Raw genomic sequence first — 26,670 nt, 5'->3', positions numbered from 1 at the left:
TGCCACACAAAAAGCCAGGTTGGCAACGTGAAAGAAACAGTTTCCCGAAGTTGCAGGGCACTGAGGAAGGCCACCGTCCCTTAATGTGATTTTTTCTCTCCTGTACATCCGTCGTCCAGCTTGTTCGGAGAGCCTGTGTTCGGAGTGGCGGGGGTTAACTTCTAGCTGCAGTGGGAAAGGAGCTCCGCCTCTTGTTTCAGCACCTGGAGCTCTCAGATTAGCCGTCTCCAGGCAGTAGATTTCCCAGAGGGGATTGGATAAAACCGTATGAGGGGAAGCGCATGTGACAACTGCAGTTTATTCTGCCTGCCGCCTTGGGCGGCCTCCAATCGGTTCTCTGTTCGTCTCTTGGCCAGCACAGTTGTTGAATCAGACAAGCAGAGAAACATTCTTATTTGCCAGACCAGAACGGTGTGCATAGGGGGGGAAGAGCGGAAGAAAGCAAGAGAGAGAGGGAGAGAGGGGGAAAAAAAATAAGAGAGCCAGAGAGAACATGACTTCTTCATTCAAGCTGGATTTTCTGCCGGAGATGATGGTCGATAGCCGCCTGCTAGTTTCTGACCGAATGTAAGTACCGATTCGCTTGCCCCGGCAGCTGCCGAAATCTCAGGCTGAGCTTTTGGGTCATCTTTTCCGAAAAAGAAAAGCATCAGGGGTTTGTCTCGGGGAGATGGCTGGCTGGCTGGCTGTTGGAAGTATCTGAGCAATGATTGCTTCCCCTCTTTGTTGCTTGCAAATTCTTTTGTGGTCTGTAGTTTATTAATTTCTTTTTTTAAAAAAAAATCCTCTCCCTTCTGCTGCCACGGTCCTCCCTCTAGAAAGCTGTTCTGTTTTGATCGGCGGCCGTCTCGATAAGGAAGGCAGTTATAAAGATAGATGGGGAGGAAAGGAGAGTGCGATTAATATTCTGCTGAGGTCATGTGGAACAGGCATGCAAACCTTGCAGGAAGAATAATACTAATAATAATAATAATAATAAAAGACCAGCCTTAACAGGCAGTCGAAATTCCTATACAGAGATTTGCTTTCTGCACCGAATCTCAACTCAGTTGGGGTGAGTGCGGTGGAAGCTGTCCCCATTGTGAACGAAAATTCGCTTACCGATAAAATCTGTCACCAACTGTTGAAAACAAAGTTGAGCAGAAGGGCGTCGGGCTGGTCATCGGGGCCGGTAACGCTTGCTGTCGCTTAAGGAATGTGTGATAGCGTTAATTATGTCGGTTCTGGTTGTAGAAGGTCATCTAAAGGCTAGCAAGATTGATTGGACAGGGCGGGTGCGCTGGAATTTCAAGACGGGGAGCATATTCAGTCAATTCTCTGCCCTTCGCACCATTCCCAAAAGTTTCAATGGAATTTTATCATCAATGAGGGCTTGGGGCATTGCCAAGAACTGGTGTATTTAAAATTCCAGGAAAGAGAGAGAAATGTGAGTTCATGAAAAACCAAAAGAAAGGTGCACAGAAAAGAAACAGGTTAAAGAATTATTTGATTATTTGAAGGAAGGGGGATTTGCAAATGTTGATCCTCCCAACAGGGCTTTCGCTTTTTTTTTGAGGAAGTTGAAATAGTAGATCACAAAAAGCTTAAGGTGTGGCTCGTAGTGGAAGTTAGGCAGTGAGGTATAAATCTGAGTAAAAGTTTCTACGCGGTCTTCAAACTACCAATTTGTAAATTCACCCCCCTCCCATGTATAGTTCGGTGCTGGTCACACTGTAAACTCTTTCAAAGTTGTGACATTCAATTCTCCCCCCTCCCCAAGTAAATGGTTTTTTGAGGCATTGGATTTTTTTGTTGTTGCTGCTCACCACAAAGCAGTTGAGAAGAGCTAATCGTGAAATAGCCATCTGTTTTAGCAGCTGGGGATTAATACATTTATTGAGGGGAGTGTGAGTGAGGGGGTCATATTTTATGGGTGACCCTTCCCATTATAACTAATATACTATACAACTGACCTGCTCCATTGTCCTGTTTTAGACAATCCTGAATGATAGATTTTTGAGTTTCTTGTTTGGGGGATGATAAATATATATATTTTCGTTAATGTGATCCAATGCCTCAATATTTTGTGCTACAGCTATTTTTTGGCGTGGCCTTATGTTAGCCCTTGATATCCATTACATTTCCTGTAGATGGCTGAGGCTCTCAAACAGTTCTTGAGAAGGTCTGTTGACGCACAAGTGTTTACTGGTGTTCATTTGCACTTTAGATTTCTACAACTGCCCCGGCAGCCCTGTAATCGGTAATGTGCACAAACTCGTACATTTTGGAACGCCACTCATCATTAGCCAAATCTCAGAGTGCCCAGGCTCTTAATGTTTACGGAAAATGTATCCTCAGTTTACCCGTTACAGGTTGACAACTGTGTCACATTGTTCCTTGAGAATGCTTGATACCTTCCTTGGGGGGATTTCCCCCCCCCTTACTCGCATAGCAACCTTGTCATTCTACAGCAGTAGTTATTTGGTTTCTGCTTAATTGATTTTTGGACCACCAGAGTACCCAGATACCTCTCGTCAGAAATGATGCGGAATTATATTTCGAAAGGCTTTGATGAATCTCTTCACATCCAGTGTGTTTTTTTCCCCCTCTTAAGAAACATGAGCCGTATCAGCAGTAAGTCTTGTATATTGTCTGTCTTAGTGATTGCATTATGAGATCCCATCACGGTGCAGAAATGGAACTTAGCAGATAGTCTAAATAGCTGTGTGTGATTGATGCTTTCCTGTGAATTGCCTTCACCCTGTGCATGTAATTTAAATGCGGAACGCTGTCAGCCAATTTCAGATGGGACTATGGGATGTCCGGTCCTTAAATAGGAATGTGTAACCTCTCTTTATCTCTCAATGGGCAAGCCGTTGCATCATGATACCCTTTCCCCATAAACATGTGGCGGGGGTTATGGCAAAATGCAACGTGTGAAACCTTTGATTCTCGCATGACAGAGTGATTAGTCGAAAGAGTTTGATTTGCCCCGCATCAGAGCCATTTGTCCCAGGGGAAAGCTGTCCTTTCAGGTAGCCCATCTCAGATTCCTCGAGTGATGCCACCAACACATAAAACCATTTTAAGCCTTCTGGTGCAACTCAGTCTGTGGGCTGCTTAAAAAGTTTTAACAAGGGACGTAATCCGCTAGGAGGTCTTCATTGAAATGAATGGAAGTGATCCCAAGACACCTCTCAAGGGATTATGCCCTTGGATTTCCCCTAACTGGTCTCATGTATAGGATAGTCGATTGCCTATTTTTTGTTGATGGCAAGGGCGGATTTAATGCTTGTAAATTCTTGTGTTTGTCGTACATGCCTGTTTCTGCACCCGGTTTTGGAACAAATGTTCATCTGTGAATGTTCATCACATTAAGGGGTTTCTCGGTTTTGCTTGAGGAAAATGGATATTTTCAGCTTTTTCAAGATGGATTGAAAGCATTCCTTGTGTTTCTGGGTTGGCTTTTTGATGCCATCGGCTTTAAATATGCATCAGTTGAAATGTGTAATTCGGATATTCGGCAATGATAATGAAAAAAAATGCCCCTGATATTGTGGGTGATTTGTGGACTTGTTTCTTGGACTTTCAAGTGAATAACAATCGAGTCAGTTTTTGTATCAAATAAGTGGTGAGTGTTACTTAGATGATGTTATGCTTTGACACTGATACTTGAGTTTTAACCACTCAATTCTCAAGGTACGGTGCCATAGCATTGATAGAAATGGCTATAGTGGCACAACGAAAGGTCTTGTGCCACTGTCTCATACGGTGCTATTAGTTACTACCAAACGCTATGCACTGGTCTTTGTACTGAACTATCTGGTGGCAGCCAACAGGGTATTTGGAGCACTGTTACCCTTCTACGGCTCTTATTTATTTTTCCTAATTGTATTACCGGAAAACATATTTGCATTGCAACATGTGGCTTTATTTTGTAGTAGCTACTGTGACTAGTGTAAAGCTAAAACTGATTCGAGAGGGTAGCAACAGATCCGTTGCCCTACTTGTTCCACCGTGTTCATTTTGCATGGTATGAGATGTACAAGATGATTCTTGGTTTGCATCCCCATCCTCCTCCAAGTAAACAGTCTCAAGGGACTTAGATGGTGGCGCTAGTGGTGGAAATACTGCACCACCCTGTGGTGCCACAGCTAGTTCATGGGCTAGATCCTATCGACAGCAGCACATCCCTGAACTTGGAATGATGCTGACTCATTAACACAGTGCTCTCCTCCTGGCCACTTCTTTGCTGACACAGCAAAGCCATCTTCACACCCATCTTCATGGCCAACTTGATCCTTCGTTGATACACCAGTTCCTAGAAGCATCCACCGTCATATTAACGTTTCTCACCATCTTCAGCTTTTCTACCTCTGTGGCCAAGTTTCACAGCTACACAGATACACATGCAGTGATGGGATTCAGCCGGTTCGCACCCCTTCGGTGGAACCGATTGTTAAAATGGTGCTTGTGAACAACCAGTTGTTAAATTATTTGAATCCCACCACCAGAACCGGTTGTTAAATTATTTGAATCTCACCACTGTATACATGGTCAGGTTGATCCAAGTCCCATTTTTGTTGTTGGTAGAAGATGATCCATACAGAGAGGGATGTGTTTGTAGAGCTGATAGGCACACGGAGCCATTGGCGTGGTATCGCAAGCTACCAAATACGGGCAAATTTATTTTAAAATCCATGTTCCCATTACCAGGTGATGTTTATTGTTTAGACAAAATTTTGGAATGGCGTCACATACAGCGACATATTGCTAGGACACCATTTTCAAACAAAGTTCATTGGATAAGAAGCGATGCCTTCCTGAGAGCAGAACCTAATGGTTTCAGTCATTCGTCCTGATCCAGTAGGGTACCTAATTGGAGGTTATGGGTACATCCACACATTCCTTTGTGCATGCATTATCCTGTTATCCTGGTTGCATTCCCAAGGATTCCACATATATTGGAGGTGAATGCTGGGTTCCGGATCAGAACAATTGCTGGCTAAATTGATTAGAGCCTCACTTGTCACTCAGGAGATAGTTCTTGGCTGGCCAGTCTACCAACTCTTACCTACTTTAGATTTCATGGCGAACCAGCGGATTGGTTTTGGGATTAACGAAGCAAACGCCATCGATGCCAATGAGATTTGACTTCTGCGTTTTGGTGGTTCAGAATACGCTGACCGAAGTTGGATATCCATTGGAGAATCACATGGAGGTGATTGAGCCGCACTACAGAATGCCACAAAATGAAGTCTTTCTCAGATATGAGTCAGGTTCTCACCTGTATGTGCAACGTGTTAATTAAGTAGGGGCTGAAGATATATTCAAGGAGGTCACTTTTCCCCCCTTCAGGTTTTAGCTGTACCATGGAAAGCAATCAGTACAGGATTTGATTCTCTGTGGACCATCTTCCTGGAAAAACGAAGCTGCTAGAAATTCCTCTGAGGGGGAACCCAGTTTTTTTGTGGGTTGCTGAACAGTAGGAAATGTGTGACTGCATTAAAAAATATGACCTTACCGAACATATATTACAGAAAGATTGTGTCCTCAGCTACACATTGGAAGTAAGCAACCAGTCCTGTGTTATCAGCTGGTTTTTTTAATTCTGTTTTCTTTATCTTATGTTGATAGTTTGGCAAGCGGTTTCCATGTTCAACTGGGTTAGCTGTATTATTTTAAATTACTGTATGTTGAGAGTGGATTGGACTTATTTCCCCCTGAATTCTTTGGCATCCATTGACAGAAAGGATAGAGAAGGAGGGATAAAAAAGAACCTTGAATAGATATGAAAACCCTTCCCAGATGAATAAGGATTTTCACCGAGTAATTAAGATGGAAGATGGCTACTTGCTTTCTCCCCTATATGTTCCTGCAACAATTATTGTACAGGCACAGAGACCCTGATCTGAATTTTGCTTTGTGGAATGTCTAGGTTCACAGGTGCACAGAAGGGGAAAAAAATTCAAGTGTCTGCAATTTGAAGCAATATAGAATGCAATAAATACACTCAATCTATCATCTGCTTTTAATTTCAAGGGGAAAAAACCAAACTAAAAAAAAGAAATAAATAAAAGAAAAATATGAAAAGATATAAAAAGGCATACATTTTATAGACACTTCTATTATTTGTTGCTGTTGTTGTTATTTTATGACATCACAGCCACCAGATATTCTACCAGTGTTGCCCTTTATACTAATCGGGTTCTTCCCAAGAACCTAGGATGTTGTAATGTATCAGCGTAGTATGTATATGGATCAGGGCAATGCATAATAATAATAATTATTATTTGTGTAGTAGATATGGCAAAATTCTGTTTTTCAGTTTGCTGTCAACGTTTTTTTTAAAAAAAATGGACGTATGATCTATGGGCTCTTAAACCTCAAATAAACTATGGCCTGTGAACTATAATTTTGGTGCCTGCCTGCCAAATATGTAGCACGTCATTTCAGATTCCCATGTATTCATTTTTGTTGTTGATTTCTTTGTTTCATTTCGCCCAAATTAAAACCCAGTGACTGATTTGCTTTATTTGTTTTACATTATTAAAAAGAAAATGTTCCTCTAAATATTTCAAAATCCATCCCATTGTATTTTTAATATGTCTGATATTATATAGTCGTTTGGGCTAAGACAATCAAGTTCATAATTAATCCCAAATGTGTTTCTTTTTTTAAAAAAAAATGCCCATGATGATAGAGTGGGGGGAAATTATGCAAAAAAAAAAGTCTTGGCTCTTTAAAAATTCATGGAATGTAAGGACTGCGTATCAAGAAGAAATGGCTCTCTGGAGAATGAGGGAAACCACTGATACCCCACCGAATATGCTCGTCACATAAACTCCCGAGTTCCATTCCGGGAAGGTCGAGTTTTTCAGCTTTTAGTATGACTGGTTCTTTTCATTCTGGTGGCGTTTTGCACTTAGATTAATAATCGTGGCAAAAATGTATCCACGTCTTCTGAGGTCATTGCGTTTGGTGGGGATTAGGGAGAAGGAGCAAAGGTCAGACATTGCTAGTCCGCCTTCATGCAGGCCCCGGCACTGCTGAGGGGAAACTTTCGCTTCAGAGACGAAGAGTGAAAAGGCATCAAGAGAAAGAACAGGAGGCCCAAAGGAAAGAGTCGATTTGGAAAATAAAAACCAATTAGAGCGGTAAAAGTTGTGCCCGGAACTAATTGTGGAACAATTGTTCCCATTTAGAATGGTCAGCCTCTGATTGATTGATTGATTGATTGATTGATTGATTGATTGATTGATTTATTTATTTATTTATTTATTTATTTATTTATTTATTTATTTATTTATTTATTTATTTATTTATTTATTCAAACTTATATACCGCCCAACCCCTGAAGGGCTCTGGGCGGTGAACAACATAAAAATTCAAATACAAATAAACATAAAAATCAAATACAAATTAATCTCTAGATAATATAAATTAAAATGCAGCAATTAATACATAACAATGCCCGCAAAATCCCTCTTAAACCCTCCCGAGAGGAGAAAAAAAGCATAGGTCCTACAGATGGTAATGGACCCTAATTCCATAAGAATGGAAGAAGGGAGGGGGGGCACTTTCAGCGGCTGGACACTCCAAAAGCCCGGCGGAACAACTCCATCTTGCAGGCCCTGCGGAAATCACCAAGATCCCACAGGGCCTGGACAGCTGGAGGAAGAGCGTTCCACCAGGCAGGGGCCAGGGCTGTAAAGGTCCTGGCCCGAGTGGAGGCCAGCCGCATCATGGAGGGGCCAGGGACTGTCAGCAAACTGGTCTCTGCTGAACGCAGAGGCCTAGTAGTGATATATGGGTTAATGCGGTCTTCTTCGCCCCCATTCCCCTGATCAGTATCCATGTGCGAAGGGACAACCCTTCCCATATTTTGGGCCAGATTTTTGGGCTTCGGATTGTGTGACGTTTTGCTTGAAAGCTTCCTTGGACGTTCTTAAATTTTCTGGAGGGGTTCAAATCCCGCCCCCTCGTCTATGAATGGTGTTGACAGGTGATATGCATATCACGCCGGCCGTATGGGTTCAGTGCCTAGTAGTGGCTCTTCCTTCAATGCCTCCTGAGGTAGGTTTGTGTCCTCGGAAGGTGCCATTTGACGATTTCTCCTTGAATGTGAGCATCCTCGGTGAGATGCGGCATTCCTTGGCTGCACGTTCTTTTGTTCACAGCTTGATCCCCTTCAGATAATAACTTTAGAATTATAACAGCGAGGCAATATGATTGGTGTTTAAAGCAACATTCGCCAGCAGCTTCTGTTTGTGTTCTGTCTTAAGTTCCCTGCGTTCTAATGAATACCCAGGTGAACCGGTTGCGTAAAGGAGCTGCCGACTGTACTTGCGTAGCCTAAGCAAGCTATTGATCAACTTGCAACGGGTCTTTGGCTGTTGACTCACGACTGTTAATTCCGGGTGTCTCCAAATGATCTTGGTTAGCAAATGTCGGGGGAAAGACTTTTTTTCTTGCCTGGGAGCTGGGAGCATCGCCGCCCGGTGGACTAGGCCGTGCTGAGCTGGGCTTTGGTCTAAGTTAAGATAAACCTGCTCCATATGTTTGATATTGCTGAATTGCACACCGGGACAGTCTGAAATGCCCCATAAGCAAGTCATGGAGCCTTTTAGAACCACAGTTTTGGACGTATGGAAAATATGGAGCGGCCCTGTTTAGTACTTGGATGGGAGACCATCAAGGAAGTCTAGGGTTCATAGAAAAAGGCAATGGAAAACCATCTCTTGCCTTGAAAACGCTAAAGGGTTGGCCTAGGTTGGTTGTGACTTGATGACACTTTCCAGTACCTGACAATATGGATTTGACTCAGATTACAGGTCCATCTGATCTTCTCCAATGGTTGGTGTCTCTCAAGAGTATCAGGAAGAGATCTATCCTTCTTCTGCTACTTGAAATCTTGTGTTTTTTAAAAAAAATTGGAGATGCCAGGGACATTTGGGACTTTCTGTACGCAAAACATATGTTCTGTCACTGAGCTGTAGCGCTCCCTCTAAAGGTAGCTTTGGAAGTAATTTCAAATTAATGTTTTCCTGTTGATTTAATGACCTGTCTGTAGAATTACGGATGATCCTGATACCTCTGACATAGATGAGCTTGGTCCATTGGTCTGTTTCCTATTTGTATTATTCTACATTGTATAAAAAATATGATAGGCCCCTTCCGCACACGCAAAATAATGCGTTTTCAAACCACTGTCACAACTGTTTGCAAGTGGATTTTGCCATTCCGCACAGCTTCAAAGAGCACTGAAAGCAGTTTGAAAGTGCATTATTCTGCATGTGCGGAATGAGCCATAGTGATGAGAATCTGCTTCAGCCACTGAGACATCTTTTCATGATTGGCTAGTGAAAAGGCATTGGCCCCGTCCGGTAGAGTGAATGGTCATGCTTTCATTGAAGAAACCTCATGGATGTTGCTGGTGGAGACGGGCAACCCAATCCACAGCCCCCTGCAGTAGGATACAGTGCTGGTATGACGATGCCTTGCTGCCTCCAGGAGGGCTTCTCGGTTGCACAGGGATGCATAAAACAAAGACAAGTCTCCTTGCCACCAATGAGCCCTCTATTGAGATCTATGGGCTATGGGCTCCATGAGAGCCAGCGTGGTATAGTGGTTAAGAGCAGTATGGTGTAGTGGTTAAAAGCAGGTGGGTTCTAATCTGGAGAACCAGGTTTCATTCCCCCACTCCTTCACCTGAGTGGCAGAGGCTTATCTGGTGAACCAGATGCGTTTCCACATTCCGACATTCCTGCTGGGTGACCTTGGGCTAGTCATAATTATTCAGAACTCTCTCAGCCCCACCAACCTCACAAGGTGTCTGCAGTGGGGACAGGAAGGGAAAGCAGCTTGTAAGCCACCTTGAGTCTCCTTACAGGAGAGAAAGGTGGGGTATAAATCCAAACTCTCCTCCTCCTCCTCCTCCTCCTCCTCTATGTGTTTATGTAACCTCTATCTGTGGGTTCTGTGGGCAGAACTTGGAGGGAGTTGCAAAGAACTAAATTTAAAACAAAATGGTTTACTTCCTTAACAAATAACACTTTTAACATTAACATTTAACATTAACAATTTACAGTGCTTTTAGGTTGCACTTCAAGTCCTTATATTTACAGTCTACTGATAATGCCAAGTCCAATTCTTCCCGCTGGTGGTTGGCTTATGAAGACTTCAGAGGCTTGGTGAACGGGTTCCAAGATGATGAAGGTCCCCAAAAGAACTCCCACCAACTACATACATAGCAAGCCCTGAAGCAATAAATTCTAACATTTACAATATAGCAAAAATAAACAACTCCCTTCCCACTAGTTCCCAACAACTTTGCAGTTACCTTAAACAAGGTGTTAAGACCTTATAAAGAATTAAATCAAGGTCCCAGCCTGGTAGCCTCAGAGCTTCCTCCAACTTTATGAGTTTTTACAGCCTTCTGCTGCTTTGAGTCTCCACCCCTCTCTGGGTCAACCCATTCTGAACATAGGGGTTACATTTACATCACCCAAAAGATGTAAGACCAAGCCCCCAGTGCCAGTGCTTTGGCAGGCAAAGGCCAATTTCGGCCCCAGCCACACCTCTAGAATGCCCTTGCTATACTGGTGGAGGTGGGGAGCACAGGAGAACTGAAACAGCGCAGCCACCCTTTGGGTAGATTTGACCCTTCTCTGGGTTAAGTGCGCCAGAGAGGACAAATCTGCTGTTGCAGCCCTGAGATCCCTCCATAGGTGACCCCCCCCCCCCCCCCGCCGCCTGTATTGGGCTGTGAGGTAATCACCAAAGAGGTCATTTTCACGTGAAAAATCATAATCTTCTAAGAAGGAGGTGAAGGGGGGTGGGAGAGGGGGAGGGAAAGGTGGTTGTTTATCAAATATGTAGATATGAGACGTTCAGTTTTCCTAGATGGTTTCAGAGGAGACAGATCATGAGATGGACAGCTTGTTCTCCACCAGTGGAATGTATGCTACCAGTGAGATGTAGATTTTGGCCCCTTCCACACCCACAAAACAATGCATTTTCAAACCACTTTCACAACTGTTTGCAAGTGGATTTTGCCATTCCGCACAGCTTCAAAGAGCACTGAAAGCAGTTTGAAAGTGCATTATTCTGCATGCTCGGAATGAGCCATAGTCTAAGTGGCCCTCAGGGTGTTCATAATAATTATGAAAAATTCAGTCTTCCTTAATCCAAATATCAACCTGTGAGTGTGACATATGGTCTTTTGCGAACCCCACATGCCATAGATTTCCCATTTGTGATCTTTCGGCATACCTGGAACATTTGGTGTTTCTCCTGATCCCCCGTTTTCCTTGCGAGGGTGTCTGATTTTCTGCTTTCTACTAACTTTACCTGCCAGGGATGACAAACTTAAAGCAATTAAATTTAATTCAAACTATTCTTCAGCATACATAAAACTTCCCATAAATGTGAAATATATTAACCCAGTGCCCGTGGGCATATATCGATGTCATTCTCAGAAAAAGGGGACTGTATTTCGATCAGGTTAGGAGTCAGGTTCTTTGATGGTGGGATTGGTAGGACATAAAATATGAAATATTAAGAACCACTGAGTTAGACAAAAGTAGGGGAAAGGGTAAGACAGCTAATGTATCCTCATGCTGGGTAGAAGAATCATAGAATCAGGATCATAGAGTTGGCTGGTATCATGCTGGCCATCCAGTCCAACCCCCTGCTCAATGCAAAATCAGTCTATGCCCTTTCTCATAAAAAGATGACAGGAAGATGTGAATTCACATCTTCCTGTTTCTCTCTCTCTCTCTCTCTCTCTCTCTCTCTCACACACACACACACACACACACACACACACACACACACACACACACCCCAATTCTCTTGGAAGATAAAAGAATGGTACTCATGTGCGGGCTTCGACAAAACCATTATCGTTGGCAATGCGCCTGCCATTTTGTTTCCCGCAGCAGCAAAGAGCCCACAGAATGGTGAGCACAACTTTAGGAAACAGAAGTGTTCCTATATAGCTGTCCGGAGCAGTAAAAAGTCTCTTTCACCAAAGCGCTACTTTTAACATTGACAGTGATAATGGTTTTGACAAAGTAAGTATGTTTTTTATCTTTAAAGAGAATCTGCCCTACTTTCCAATGCAGTCATGTGCTTCTGCAACGTCTGCCGCAGCACACACAACGGCATTATCATCTTTCACTGAGAAGGGGCATGGGGCATCCCAGACAAGCATTTGTCCAGCCGTTGTTTGAAGACTGCCAGTGAAGGGAAGCTCACCGCCTCTTTCGGAAGCTCATTCCATCATTGCACAACATTTCCTGTAAAATATTTTTTTCCTAATATCCAGTTGGAACCTTTCTGTCCAAAATTTAAACCCAATATTGCTAGTCCTATTTTCTGCTGCCAACAGGGACAGCTCCCTGACCTTCTCTAAGGGACAGCTCTTCAAATACTTAAATCGTAAACGAGGAAATCTTAGGTTCGAGTTATGATGAATGGGGATATTTATTAAAGATTAAAACAGAGCAGCTCTTGCATAAAATAATGCAACATAGTACACAAGGATGAAGAGATGTGGATGGACAAACCGGAAGGATAATACTTCCCTGCACTCCAGAACTGTTACAATCATTACTTAGGGCTGTGGTGGCGAACCTTTGGCACTCCAGATGTTATGGACTACAATTCCCATCAGCCCCTGCCAGCATGGCCAATTGGCTGATGGGAATTGTAGTCCATAACATCTGGAGTGCCAAAGGTTCGCCACCACTGACTTAGGGAATGTGCAGTGCAGAAGGTGTAGGACATTGCGGAATGTATAGAACATTGTGGAATGTGTAGAAACAGTGTTGTACACATTGTAGGAGAAGAAGCATGTTTGACGCATGAAAAGATTTTTTGAGGCACCAAGTCATGGAAACACCTAAAACTTCATGGTGTTGCTCCGGATTCCAGATACCTTTCACTTCCTATTTGAGCACGGTCCCCAATCTGTTGAGAACTTACAGAATCAGACAGATCCCCCTTCACATATCAAACATTACATCTGCAGCTGCCATTTTACCGTCATTGCCCTGAGAGCTTTCCGGTTGCGCCGGTTACAGACACAGGCTCTCTCTGTCAGTGGTAAGCCTGCCGCTTGTCAATAAATTGATATTTTAAAAAAAAGCTCCAGCGCGCAACCTGCCGACAGTGTATCAGAGGGTGAGTAGTCAACACCGTGCCCTGACACTGCATTAATAGCAGCAGTCTATCTTTAGCTGGCATGCATTAGTTGCTGGTGTTCAAAGAGACTCGGATCAATTCTCGTTCGACTCAGCTGTCCGCTGAGAACTGGAACCGTTATATGGAGAAATGCCAGTACATCCTTTTAGGCTGTTTCCCTATGGGAGTGAGGAAACAGCAGTAGAATGGATTTGCCCTTTCCTTCCAATTTCTACAGAGAAGAATGCATTTGTATGTTCAGTGCTGAAGCTCTGATGTGTGTGCGCGTGCGTGCGTGCGTGCGTGCATGCGTGCACACATAAGGAAGAGAAGAAGAGTTTTGATTTATACCCCACCTTTCTCTTCTGTAAGGAGACTCAAGGTATCTTAAAAACTCGTTTCCCTTCCTCTCCCCACAACAGACACCCTGTGAGGCAGGTGGGGCCGAGAGAGTTCCCAAGAACTGTGACTAACCCAAGGTCACCCAGCAGGAGTGTAGGAGTGTGGAAACACATCTGGTTCACCTTTTTGGTCCTGACCCCACCTTGTGGAATATGCTCCCAAGTGAGATCAGGGACCTGCGGGATCTGAGCTACTTCCGCAGGGCCTGCAAGACGGAGCTATTCCGCCGGGCATTTCCTAGGGGCCAGCCGGGTCGACACTTACTATCACTGGCCTCCCGTGCGATAACGGAGTTTTGAAGTCACCGTCTTGTTCGTAGATATTGGATTTTATAGTATTTAAAATATTGATTACTATTTTAATTGTATCTTGTTTTATACGGCTGTATTACCACTCTGAGCCCTTCGGGGATGGGCGAGGTACACATTTAATAAATAAATAAATAAATCCACCTGCTCTTAATCACTACACCCCACAGGCTCTCAAGCATAGGTCTATAGGTGTGTGTTAGTCATGCAGTAGAAGACACAGTCTTCTTGCGATCTTAAATTTGATGCCAGCGAGGCAAAGGCAAGAAGTCTATAAAATTATGCATGGGGTAGAAAATGTTGACAGAGAGAAATTTTTCTCTCTTTCTCACAATACTAGAACCAGGGGGCATTCATTGAAAATGCTGGGGGGAAGAATTAGGACTGATAAAAGGAAACACTTCTTCACGCAACGTGTGATTGGTGTTTGGAATATGCTGCCACAGGAGGTGGTGATGGCCACTAACCTGGAGAGCTTTTAAAAGGGCTTGGTCAGATTTATGGAGGAGAAGTCGATCTCTGGCTACCAATCTTGATCCTCTTTGATCTGAGATTGCAAATGCCTTACCAGACCAGGTGCTCGGGAGCAGCAGCAGCAGCAGAAGGCCCTTGCTTTCACATCCTGCACTTGAGCTCCCAATGGCACCTGGTGGGCCACTGCGAGTAGCAGAGTGCTGGACTAGATGGCTCTGGTCTGATCCAGCAGGCTAGTTCTTATGTTCTTATGTAATGGAAAGAGGTGGAAGGGGGATAAACAGGAAGGAGGATATGGATCCATTTCAGTTACCTGTACTTGCAGGCCTGGTGAGGCCCTGAGACGAAGGTACCTGCTTTGGACCCTCTCAGTCACTTAGTTGGTGGAAAAAGCTGTTGCGTTGCAGCCACCCTGATTTTCAGTGAGAGATGGTGGTTTGCCATTATCTGCCTCTGCATAGCAACCAGAGAGTTCCAGGCTGTCTCCCATCCGGGTACTAACCAGGGCTGACGCTATGTAGCTTCAGGGATCAGGTTAGCCTGGCTGTTCAGGTCAGAACTCAACCACGTAGTCCCAACCAAAATAGCATATGAATGACATGCCTTACCCAGCCCCCTGTTTCTCCTCACCAACCCCAGAAGCTAGATTCCCAAAATTTCCCCTTCCCTTCTTGGCAGCTCTGCTTCCTTGCAGAGTGCGCTGGTGGATCTGTAGAATCTTCCAGATCCATCCCAGTGTGTTGTCTGGGCACATGTTTGTGCGTTGGCGGAATCGTAGCAATGGAGCTCAAAAGTGGATTTGATACGTGTGTCTCATCCATTGTGTGGTCTTTCTTAATGGAGTTTATCTTGCCAGCTTGAGAGCCAGCGTGGTGTAGTGGTTCAGAGCAGGTGGATTCTGATCTGGAGAACTGGGTTTGATTCCTCACTCCTCCACCTGAGTGGCAGAGGCTTATCTGGTGAACCAGATGTGTTTCCGCACTCCTACATTCCTGCTGGGTGACCTTGGGCTAGTCACAGTTCTCTCCAAACTCTCTCAGCCCCACCTACCTCACAAGGTGTCTGTTGTGTGTAGAGAAAGGGAAAGGAGTTTGTAAGCCACCTTGAGTCTCCTTACATTAGAAAAAGGTGGAGTATAAATCCAAACTCCTCCTCCTCCTCCTCTTCTTTTTCTTAAGAACATAAGAACTAGCCTGCTGGATCAGACCAGAGTCCATCTAGTCCAGCACTCTGCTACTCGCAGTGGTCCACCAGGTGCCTTGGAAGCTCTTCTTCTTCTTCTTCTTCTTCTTCTTCTTCTTCTTCTTCTTCTTCTTCTTCTTCTTCTTCTTCTTCTTCTTCTTCTTCTTCTTCTTCTTCTTCTTCTTCTTCTTCTTCTTCTATGCAGCCTCCTCCCCCACCCCTCTGGTTCCCCAGCTGCTCATCCTAAGCAGCAGAGAGTAAGTTCTCCTGGGCTTTGGGTGCACTATCCATGGTTTGGTGTCACTCATGGCTGCTGTGGTGCTTAGCCCTGCCTGTGGCTTTGGATTAGATCTCATGTAGCAGCCAAGCCTGCCTCTTCCACCACCACTCCAGCAATTCTGACTTCAAGCCAAACTGGGTCCAGCCATGAAGTCCCACTTTGTTCTTGTCCTGTCTGTGCTAAGCTTGGAAACCTCTTCTTCTTTGTGGGCTGTGGCCAATGGAGAATGAAGGCTTTGTTTGGTTTGCGACCAGTGGAAAGAATCGTGTGTGTGTCAGGGGAGAATGAGAAGAGTTCTGGGGGAGAGTAAAATCAAAAAGAAAAATGTCTGGTCTACTGTATAGGAATGACTCACCATAGAATTCCTGGCAGTTCCTGAAAGCTACTCAGGAAAAAGAGTAGCTCTAGAAATCAGCAGAAAAATCTATGGTAAAACTGGAAATTCTTTCCATAGATCTTCTGTGATTCCTAGAGTAACCCTTTTTACTTTTGGGTAACCATAGGAATCACAGGAACTCTATCATCAGCCCTCCTGTAAGTAGATGCGGCCGTATTGTTCCTTTTTAATTTTTCTCCTGCAGCTGCCTCAAGCGGAGGCAGGCAACAAAATTTGGGAATGGGTGATCCCCCATAGGGTGATGGTCTGATCAAAACCCCTGTTAAGCCTGCAGTACCCTCTAGATTTCCTCCTCAAAGTTCCCTGAAGAAAGCTTGAAAACCTCCACATTGATTCCCCCTCGGCACTCCGCCTTTCATTTGTGAGGAGTTGTTTGGTCCTGAGCGAACAAGGCAGGTCCCCCCCCCCCCCACCTCCATGTATGAAGCATCCCTCTTTTTACCTTTCGGTCCAACCGTGTCTGACTAGCTAGCTTAGGAAAAGTGATCGAAGTGAGGCTACGCTGGCATGACTGCTTTCGCTTACCTCATCGACTTTCCCTTCGCCCGGCGGCACAGAGTGCGGCAGCATTGCAAGAGCGTGGTTTGGTTCCAGACAAGTGCACTTCATTTGTCTGAAATGGGCCCAGGTAATTGAGAGTTATTAGCTTGTGGCGAAGGTTGAATAACATTTGAAAAATCCACAAAATCGAGCAATTTCCCCAATGCTTTCCCTAAGAGAGTCGACTGTCCGGCCATGTCTGGTGCTTTTCTCCGGACCTGGGATTGTCTGAGGACAGCCAATCACCTCCATTTATCATTGTGAATGTCGGTGGGGGGGAAGCAGTGGGCGGTCCTTTCAGAACCTGAACTGGAGCCATCAATCAGCGACATTCTGGAATCTTCACAGCCCTAACCAGGAAAGACCGTAGATCAGAGACAGAAGGTGTGCTTCTATGCAGAAGGTCCCAGGTGCAATCTTTTTCATCTCCAACGAGAACGTGACGGAATATTTCCCTGCATGAGACTCTGGAAAGCCACAGTCCATTGGCATAGGCCAGTGGTGGCGAACCTTTGGCACTCCAGATGTTATGGACTACAATTCCCATCAGCCCCTGCTAGCATGGCCAATTGGCCATGCTGGCAGGGGCTGATGGGAATTGTAGTCCATAACATCTGGAGTGCCAAAGGTTCGCCACCACTGGCATAGGCAGTATTGAACTAGATGGATCGGTGGACGGAATGAATGAACGCTGTCATCCCATTGAACAGCTTTTACTACGGGTAGGGCTGTTATGTCAATGAGCTCGCAAGGGTTAGGGCAGCGTATAAAATGAATGAAATAAAAAATGGATAAATTTTGAGCCCTGACCTGGATGGCCCAGGCTAGATCAGTCTTGTCAGACCTTGGAAGCTCGGCAGGGTTGCGACTCCAACAGGGGCGCTCTCTGTCAGGTGCAACTCGATGATACTTTACACACAGAGAGACACTAACGCTGTGCAGAATTGCTAAATTCAGTGCCGTTAGCCAAGTGGGAGGGTCCCTCTCCCAGCTAAATCAGGCAGCCCTGTGCCAACCAAAACTGACAGCCCTTGCAGGTAAATCCGGTCTCGTTTAGTAATTGGGCGCACTCGGGCAATCCGAAGGTGAGGGAACCCAATGTTGTCCCTATTAAATGGATACACTTCAAGGGTCTTTGCATCACAGAAGAGGGCACGTAACTAGATGATTTGCAGGTGGAGGGAAGCAAGCCTCGTTCTCATGCTGTGGCTGCATAATGCTCGGTTTCTCCGTTTTGAGCTCTGAAGTAGGTCAATGCTGAACATGCAAAACGAGCAGAAGCCGAGCTTTAGCTCTTTCGTCGCCCAGCTGGATCTAGGTTTTAGGGGGCTTTTTCCCCTCCAGAATCGGAAACAGCCAGGGCAGGGCTGGGGTTCTTTTCAGAATAAGCTATCTTTTGAGAGAGAGAGAGAAAGAGAGAGAGGAAAAGGAAATGAACAGAAATATTATTGGAAGGCATCGCTGGAAATTCTACAGCCAAATATTCTCCAGCTGCACCTTTGAAAATCATGGCGACCGGCCCCTGTTTTTTCTCCCATCAGTCACGGCTGCACTTTACATTTTACTCTTGAAAGCTTAAAAGGCACTAGATTCTAGGGTGTCCTCAAGAGCACCTCCTCTGTTCCCCCTTGTGCTTGTTTGATTTATCCGAAAAGCTTTGCTGTGTTTATATGAAGTGTGTTCTCACAAATACCAGCAGCAAGACTGTGTGGAGCCTTTGGGTGACTGTAGCAGCCGTCGGTTCCGATGGCCACTACAGTCACTCGCAGAGAGCCCTTTTCCAGCCTTCTGTCAGCGCCGCCTTTCCTTTTACCTTCCTTCGGGGCCCTTTGGGCTTTGCAGCAGCAGAGAAGGAAGGCCACTGGCTACAGCTTTGCTCTTGATGCAAAATGGAAGTCACATCCTTCCTCAGCAGCGCCTCAAGACGGAATCGTCAGATGCTGCCGGAGGACAAGTGACCGGAGCAGTCGCACCAAGAGAACAGTGGACAGAGGCTCTTTATGCTGTAGCAGTTTTGAGTGCACATCAGGGATTCCTTCTCCTGGCTTTTTCAAACCCCAAATGCCCACTTCAGTTTGGCGGATTGTATACAAATGCTTTCTTTTTGCACCACTCTCTCTTTCCTTTCCCTCTGAGTTTCCCCCACAAAATATGCATATACTTATTTTGGTAAATAAGTATTTTGGTGAGAGACAGCGTTGCGTAGTGGTTAAGAGCAGGTGGATTCTAATCTGATGAACCAGGCTTGATTCCCCACTCCTCCGCCTGAGTGGCAGAGGCTTATCTGGTGAACCAGATGTGTTTCCACACTCCTACATTCCTACTAGGTGACCTTGGGCTAGTCACAGTTCTCTCTGAACTCTCTCAGCCCCACCTGCCTCACAAGGTGTGTGTTGTGGGGAGAGGAAGGCTGAACTCTCTCAGCCGCACCTTCCTCACAAGGTGTCCATTGTGGGGAGGGAAGGGAAGGTGTTTGTTAGCCACTTTGAGACTCCTTAGTGTTAGGGAAAAACTGCAATCTAAAAACGAACTCTTCTTCTACAATCTGCTGCCTTTCCTTACTAGTTAGGCCCAGAATGTGGTTTGGCGGGTCCAGCCAATCAAGCGATAAGAGCCAGTTGGCAACCCGGCAGTAGGAGGGGCTTCTAACTCCTTCCTCCAGCAGCTTGTGAATGTTGGCAGGAACATAGCTTGCTCTTGTACGGGATTAAATTGTAGTTTTAAGTGTATGCAAAGTGCATGTTGCTGAGGGAGGAAGCTTTGCTCCCTGAATTAGCTCTTTAGCTGTGAAATGCTGGAACGTGTTGAAGTTCTGCTCTCCAGCACGACCATACGGGTACCTCCGCTCTCATTTTGCTGGTAATGCAGAAATCAGCCAGCGCTTACATATTTGGACAGCAAACTAATTTCCTTGGCGGAGGAGCTTAAGGCTCGGCAAAGAATGAGAACGTCCGGGGGCGGGGGGGGCGGGCGAGGGAACCAAAGTAGCTTCAAGATCATTTGATCAGCCCCAGGCTGGATTTTGGTTTACTATCCAGCACTACATACTCTGAATGTAGAAACATGGATTTTTTAAAAAAATTGTTATTTTAACATTGGGTCACCTTCTGTTATGCTGAACTGGGATTGTCACGTTTGGATCGGGACAATCCTGGGGATTTGGGGGTGGATCCTAAGGAGGGTGGGATTGGGGGAAGGGAGGGAGCTCAGGTGTAATGAGATGCCATAGGGCTTTTTCGTACACATGGTTTGTTCTTGAATTAAGGCAATCCGCATTGACATCCTGACCTTTTTGTTGCTGTTTTGTTGCTCGAGATCATTCACACATCACCAGGTTGTTGTGGATGTTCTTGTTGCTTCAGAAACCCCTTGGTTTTGCATTGCCCTGGAATGCAGTACAAACGAGAGTTCCAATTGGCTATTGTGCCGTCCAAGGGTGTGTTCCGTGTGACGCTTGGCCCCTGTCATCACGAGCTAACAAATCAGTGTGATTCACTATCTCAGTGTACCACTGCGTTGAGAACTCACTATCTCGAGATATCTGGGTGGTGTTGGAAACAGTGCACTGCATGAGCGACCGCGAGGAGGGGCGGGTGGACAGTGAGACAGAAACGAAACAGTGAAATGTGCGCACGCAACTGGCAAGCTCTACCGCATCCTGATTGGTTGAAGGAAATTGCATCACACAGTGGGCGTGATCCCTCGCAGTTGCTTGTTCGAGTTGCGTTTTGCACCTAGGCACCAGATTGTGGGGGGAAAGTTGCACAATTATCGAGCGACAGGAAAAATGTGAGACAAAGGCTGAAATGAGTGACAGATTAGGGGTCGAGGCACATTACGGCTCAAGTGTGTGCGAAAAAAAGGCAGAAACCGTGACAACATCATATATTAAATCAAGAACAAACCGTGTGTGCGAAAAAGCCCATAGACTGCACCCTCCAGAACAGAAATGTTCTCCCGGGGGAACCATTGCCTGTTGCTTGGAGATTGTTTGCAATTCTGGGGGCTGCCGACTCTGGGATCAACTCCACTGACCTGTGTTACTTCTTGAAGACCAAATGCATATCCTGGATTCTCTTCTACACCCTTCTCTTTTCTTAAAATTATATTTAGTCATCTTGCTCAAGCCAAATTATTTTTATTTCTTGCCTTTTCCTTACCTCTAGGGGGTTTTTTTTAAGAAAAAACTTGGTTGGAAACTGTTTTCTGGCTGTTGTGGGTTTTCCTGGCTGTGTGGCTGTGGTCTGATAGTTTTTGCATCTTCAGAGGCATGTCACGGTGAGACATGGGGTATATATGTTTTGTTCACCTCACGGAGGCGGGGGCGAGACATATTTGCATGGGTCTGGGTGGAGTTCATTTGTAGTCGCCTTTTAATATCTCAGGTTTTTGGTTTTGGTGTTTTTAGTACTGGTACCCAGGTTTTGTTGATTTTCAAACTCTCTTCCTTTTTGTTGAAACTGTCCCAGTGTTTGTGGATTTCAGTGGCTTCCCTGTATAGTCTGACATAGTAGCTGTTGGAGATGTCAAAAGTTTCTGTTTCTTCAAATAAAATCCAATACCACCTTGGATTAGAGCATGTTCATCTGCCACTGATTTTTCAGGTTGGCTTAGTCGGCAGTGCCTATTCATGTTGTTTAATTCTTGTCAGAATGCTGACAAGAATTATATATTCTTGTCCACAGCTGCATGGTGTGCAATAGATTCCAGCAGAGGTGAAGAGATCTCTCTTATCTTTCCTGCCTGTAACATTCGTTGTATATTTCTGATGCATCTGAAGACTGAAGATTCTTGTGTGCAGTGTGGTTTCCGGGCTGTATGGCTGTGTTCTAGCAGCATTCTCTCCTGACGTTTCGCCTGCATCTGTGGCTGGCATCTTCAGAGGATCTGAAGAGAGAGAATGCTGCTAGAACACGGCCATACAGCCCGGAAACCACACAGCACCCAAGTGATTCCGGCCGTGAAAGCCTTCGACAATACACTGAAGATTCTGTTTTCTGAAAAGCCACAGACAAGCAAAGGCAATGGCAAACGAACTCCACCCACTTCAATCCTATAGATTTTTCAAGCCCAGTGGAGTTGCCCCACCACTGCTCAATGATACCACGAAAAATACTCTCTAGCAATACCAAATCTATTTGTTTTCTCCAGGAGAGGTCTCATCAACTGTGATGCTGCTGCTTTAGGGAGATCTGGCACTTGATGGCATCTCTAGCTTTTATTGTTACAGCTTGGAAATGAAGCAGGGCAGGCCATTTGGAAGCGAGACTCCCAAGGAAGACCGAGCTTGCTATGCAGAGGAAATCAATGACAACTCACCTCTGAATGTCTCTTGCGTGGAACAACGGGTGAATGGGGTCGCTGTGAGCCGGTTGCAACTCAACTGCCCAGTTCTCTTCTAGCTTTTAGCAAAAATGACGCTTTATCAGCTCCAGTCCCTGAGAGAATCATGAGTTCATCTTCGCTCCCGTCTTAAATGCACCCCTCGATGCACAAGCTCGGATAATGGAGGAGGCAAGAAAACAGGGCCATGTTGTCCCAAAATTTTGCTTGTTGAAGATCTGTTGCTTTTGGCAGAAGGCAAGCTTTGTAACCTAAGAGGATGCTTGTTGGAGGGGAGTTTGCATGCCCCTTGTGCTCACTGTGTTCACGCTACTGATGCAAACATTGTCCATAATTACATTTTTGAGAGACTGAAAATTACAGTCTTTTGTTGCGCAAAATTGCTGCTAAAAGAACTGAATGTATATCCTTTCTACCCTCATTAAAAAAAGACTTCAAAAGAGAAGAATATAAGGTCCAATAGAATGGTCTCCACCAAAACAAAATGAGGTCTAGTCTCCTGTTTGAAGGAAAATACATAACAATGCATTGTTTAACCTAATAACTGCACACCCGTCGTTAGATTTCGCTTGTAAGTGCTTTGGGGCAGAGACCTGCCTTTTCTGTCTATTCACCTATCACATTTACATAGCACATGCTGACTGAGAACGCTACCGAATTTTGCAGCCCCATCATTTTAACTCCTGCTTCTGTATTGCTTCTCCTTTGTGTCAACTGAACTTCTGACTCTATACTTCCACATCATTCTCTGTTCTGTTATAATGGTTTTTTAAATTTTATTTATTTACAGTTCGATTTGTAGGCCTCCCTTCTGAATAAATGGGCTCAGGTCGGCTTACCACAACAACTTTACGATTATACAAAGTGCTGACTCGACAGCGTTTTGTGCTGCCCGCCTATGGAAGAATGGACCTCTTTTGATATTGCTCCCTTTGTATATAGTGTGGGTCCCCAACCTTTTTGAACCTGTGGTATCATTTGGGGTTCTGACGCGGCATTTGTGGCGCAACAGCAAAATAGCTGCCCAAAATGGCTGCCCAGGAAGCAAAGCCAGCCACAAAATGGCTGCCACAACTTCAGTAATACAGCGCACATATTTGTGCTGTGGTGGCCGCTGCTGCCAAAGCAACCTCTTAAAAAATCTGCACAGCCAATCAAATCTCCAATAGTCAATCAGAAGCTTTGTAAGGAAAGTTGGACGTTCTTGGTAAAATGTTGTTAAACTGGGGGGGGGGAGGGGTATGTAATATGCATCTGTTTTGTCTCCTTTTCTTTTTGATTGTATCACATACTGATTAAATAAAGATTTAACTGTTTTATAAACAATCTCCAATAGTCAATCTGGGCAAAAACCCTACCTGGGCCATCACAAATTCCTAAAATATTTGACAGGAGGCAGAAAAGGTTTCAGTGGGTGCCATGTTGAGCATGCTTGTTATACAGCAAATGTACACCAGTATGGCTCCCTCCAGATTTATAGATTTCTGGCAAATATAGATGAAAATATCTACTTATGGCATAAGAACCTGGTAAGTATACCAGCTCCCTATTTTGAAAGCATTTCATGTAGAGATCTCTTTCAGCTAATATGAGTGTGGGATCTATATATTACAGTCCCGTTGCCATGAGGAAGGGTACTTTCTTCCGCATGGCTGGTGTAGTATTTGAACATGGAGAGTTGTGGAGTCTCTTTCTTTGGAGAGACTCCAAACAGAGGCTGGATGAACATATGTCAGGAGTGCTTTGATGGTGTGTTCCTGCATTTACAGGGGGTTGGACTTGATGGCCCTTGGGGGTCTCTTCCAACTCTATGATTCTGTGATTCTATGAACTGGCCCTACTATCTGATAAAGATCTTATTTTAAAATAAAACTGTTTAGAATCTCTGCTGTGATCCCCTGGGATGGGGCAAACCGTAATAGCAACCAATATTTTGGATTATGGCTCTCTGCTATTAGAGGTTTGTGGTATACCTCAAACTGACGGATTATGACTAGTGTGGCTGAAAAAGGGAGCATATTTGGATGCAACCTGTTATAATACGAAGTGGACTTCTGGAAAGCCACCAAATGTTGGGAGAATTGGTTCCGTAGGATGTGAAGGAGACTTTAATCTTGAATCTAATGGCTCTATATGCATAGTGTTATATTTATTTAAAGCCGCATTGTCTTGGATCTCCCTCGTGTTTTTAATTAGGACCGTTTTCATAGGCGATGGATGAATAGTCTTTAAATCGGTCTGTCGCTGCAGGAAGAGAGTGTCATGACCACCTTAGCTGGTGTTCCCTGGAATAGTTCATCCATGGCTGCTCGCCCATTCCAGACGGCATGCCCTTACAGATGATACACATATTTAAGCTACTTTTAGCAGACGTATCTTAGGCTGACAATAGGGTTGCCCATCTCCAGGTGGTGGCTGGAGATCTCCTGGGATTTCAACAGATCTCCAAGTGACAGAGATCAATTCCCCTTGAGGAAATGACTGCTTTGGGAGATGGATTCTGTGGCATTGTATCCCATTGAAGTCCTAATTTCATGGTCCTCTAACATCTTAGCTCAGGTCCTGCCATAATTCTTTCTACAGAGCATCTGAGCGGCCTTGGGAATTGTTTGCCTTTCATTCCTCCCTGTACCAGTCTGCCCTTGTCTGGTTTCTTCAGCTGGAGATCAAGGGTTGGGACTGGGTGTGTTCATCCCAAGTTCTCATCATCTGAGGAATATGTGTGCATGTGAGTGTGTGACTGTACTTTCCCACCACAGGGAAGGTAAGAGCGGGGTTGTAGGCCTGTCATATCTGGGGGACATAATGCTTTGCCTGTTCTAATGCACTCAGTTCTGACAATACTAGTCCACAGCTTTTCTGTGCTTGCAATCAATAAATAAAAACTCTGCTTTCAAAGTAGTGACTCACCTACCCCTCTCCAGACTCCACACTCCTCAGGCTCCACCCCCCCCCCGCCCCAAAATCTCCAGGTGTTTCCCAACCCAGAGCTGGCAACCTTAGCTAAAAAGGTGCATTTGATGTATTCCAGTATATTATTTAAAAGCAACATTGCAACATGATAAATGATCAGAAAGAATAAGTTACAGAACAATCATAAAAATGGCTGATTAAAAGAATAAAACACCATAGGAGTTTCAAACCAAATGATAAACTAAAACTAGCCCAGCAATCATATAACTTATTTACTTCATTTAGATACCACTTTCCTCCAGCAGGGACCCCAAGTGGCTTGCAACATAATCTCATTTTCCGTTATTCCTCACAACAGCCCTTTGAGGTAGGTTAGGCCAAGTGTAAATCCAAAAGTCTCTCATCAAGCATCCACGGGCAAAGTAGGGATTCAAATCTGGCTCTCCCAGATTGTAGTTCAATACTGTGTTTGTTACCATGATCTTTTTTCATTTGTTCATATTGTCATATCTTATTTTTGACTTTGTTGTTTTGCTCTTTTTTTTTTGTTACTGGTGCCGCTTATTTATTTGTGTTTTGCAGCATTTTAAATGCCATTTATACACAGATAATGCAACAATGTTAAAGGTTCGTACATTTAATGGGAACACATCCTTGCAAAGTGACAAGAGAACTGTGGAAACATACAGACTGATGCTTGATTCACGTGGCAAACAATGAAATCAGAGGGCTTTTCTTCTTAGTCAAAATAATGGGGACTCAAAATTCATCCCTAAGCAGAACTTGGCAGAGAACTGCAACCAAAAGCTTGGGAAATAAAATAAATCTTTTCATCTGATACCTAAAACTGCACAAAGTAGGCACCAAGTGAAAATTTCTGCGGAAAATTCTAGAACCCAGGCACCAGCAATGACCAAGCTCTGTTTCTGCTAGCTACCAATCTTTTATTATCTGTTTTACCTTGTTAGTCATCTTATGAGGGCAGCAAGTTGGGGTGTGAACTTTATAAAATATAAATAAATATTTGAGAGGCTAGGGATATACAAAGAAGAGGGGGTTTTTTTCCCTCCCAGAAGATCTTAACTAATTGAGGGAACATGCCTAGAAGGTCTACTCTGCAGTAAGTCCCATGTTATTCAGTGGGGCTCCACCTACCTCATAAGTGGTCTGTTGTGGGGAGAGGAAGGGAAGGAGTTTGTTAGACTCCTTGCAGTTGAGAAAAGCGGGGCATAAATCCAAACACTTCTTTTATTCGAATTGCTAGCCATTATAATATTGGGATATGGTAAATGATATAACAGAAACCCATACTCATATTTCATGAACATGATACCTCACACTGTGGAGTTACCTCAGCCCCATGTAGTTCTGCAGCCATGATTTTCCTGTCTGGTGATATGTTCTTCTAGTGAGGTATGCTGTATGCTTGTTAGCTTAGATTCTGTGCATGATATCCAAAAAGGAAATTCACATTCAATGACAGCACGCGTGTGGCAAAAGTGTGTACCAGTGCCTCCTCAACATACACATACACAAACATGCATGTAGCTATGTTATACTGAATCAACTCTTTGGTCCATCAAGATCCATGTTGTCTCCTCAGACTGGCAGCTGCTCTCCAGTGTCTCAGAGAGAGGTCTCTCCCATCACCTGTTCTTCCAAAC

At 44.5% G+C, this 26,670-nt stretch overlaps 1 protein-coding gene across 18 annotated transcripts in view; it reads left to right on the top strand.

Moving 5' to 3' along the window:
• CELF2 (CUGBP Elav-like family member 2) overlaps positions 1 to 26,670 on the top strand; it is a 482,791-nt gene that overhangs the window by 48,288 nt on the left and 407,833 nt on the right. For 3 of the 18 annotated variants that reach the window (XM_048499615.1, XM_048499614.1, XM_048499611.1), the window contains exon 1: positions 230 to 567. The exons of 12 other annotated variants lie outside the window; for them this stretch is intronic. In XM_048499615.1, the coding sequence (XP_048355572.1) occupies positions 494 to 567 (74 nt within the window). In that variant the 5' untranslated portion in view covers positions 230 to 493. Of the gene's footprint in view, positions 1 to 223; positions 568 to 26,670 lie in introns of those variants that run through there. 3 more of the 18 variants (XM_048499613.1, XM_048499612.1, XM_048499602.1) reach the window with 2 other exon arrangements.

The sequence above is a fragment of the Sphaerodactylus townsendi genome, linkage group LG06, assembly GCF_021028975.2.
Source record: "Sphaerodactylus townsendi isolate TG3544 linkage group LG06, MPM_Stown_v2.3, whole genome shotgun sequence".
Taxonomy (NCBI): domain Eukaryota; kingdom Metazoa; phylum Chordata; class Lepidosauria; order Squamata; family Sphaerodactylidae; genus Sphaerodactylus; species Sphaerodactylus townsendi.
This window is presented reverse-complemented; position numbering and strand designations above follow the sequence as displayed.